General features: G+C 46.5%; 1 protein-coding gene across 1 annotated transcript in view; it reads left to right on the top strand.

Annotated features, from left to right (window-relative positions):
• Positions 1–170: 170 nt before the first annotated feature.
• The window catches only part of EMH_0050370 (uncharacterized protein), a gene marked incomplete at both ends in the record, with an annotated part of 2,774 nt that continues 2,322 nt past the window's right edge, over positions 171–622 (top strand). Inside the window, one exon of the mRNA XM_013496637.1 lies at positions 171–360. Within this exon, the coding sequence (XP_013352091.1) occupies positions 171–360 (190 nt within the window). The remainder of the gene's footprint in view (positions 361–622) is intronic.

The following is a 622-nucleotide window of genomic DNA, read 5'->3' as shown; positions in this document are numbered from 1 at the left end:
AAAAAAAAAAAAAAAAAAAAAAAAAAAAAAAAAAAAAAAAAAAAAAAAAAAAAAAAAAAAAAATATTTACATCGATGAGTTCCGGGAAAAGAGATTTAAAAGTGTTTAATTTAAGGAGAGCGTCAGCAGAGTCAGCAGCAATTTGCTGCCGCTCCCATCGGCTTGTCTTTATGCTTCCTACTGACGCTGTTGCTTCTTCATCTGCAGCAGCAGCAGCAGCAGCAGCAGCAGCAACAGCAGCAGCAGCAACAGCAGCAGCAGCAACAGCAGCAGCAGCAGCAGCAGGAGTAGTGGAGGAGAAGAAGCAGAAACAGAAAATGTTGCAGCAGAAAGACAGCAGCAGCAGCAAATTGAAATGCAGTAGCAGGGAGAATAGCAGCAGCAGCAGCACCAGCAGCAGCAGCACCAGCAGCAGCAGCACCAGCAGCACCAGCATAATAATAGATTACAATAAGCGATCCTGCTGCTGCTGTTGCTGCTGCTGTTGCTGCTCCTGTTGCTGTTCACTAAGCAGAAGCAACTGCAACAGCAGCTGTTGTTGCTACTGCTTCTGCTGTTGCTGTTGCTGCTGCTGCAGCTGCTGCTGCTGCTGCTGTTGCTGCTGCTCTTGCTGCTGCTGTTG

This window comes from Eimeria mitis, genomic scaffold (assembly GCF_000499745.2).
Source record: "Eimeria mitis Houghton genomic scaffold, Emh_scaff2208, whole genome shotgun sequence".
NCBI classification, from domain to species: domain Eukaryota; phylum Apicomplexa; class Conoidasida; order Eucoccidiorida; family Eimeriidae; genus Eimeria; species Eimeria mitis.
This window is presented reverse-complemented; position numbering and strand designations above follow the sequence as displayed.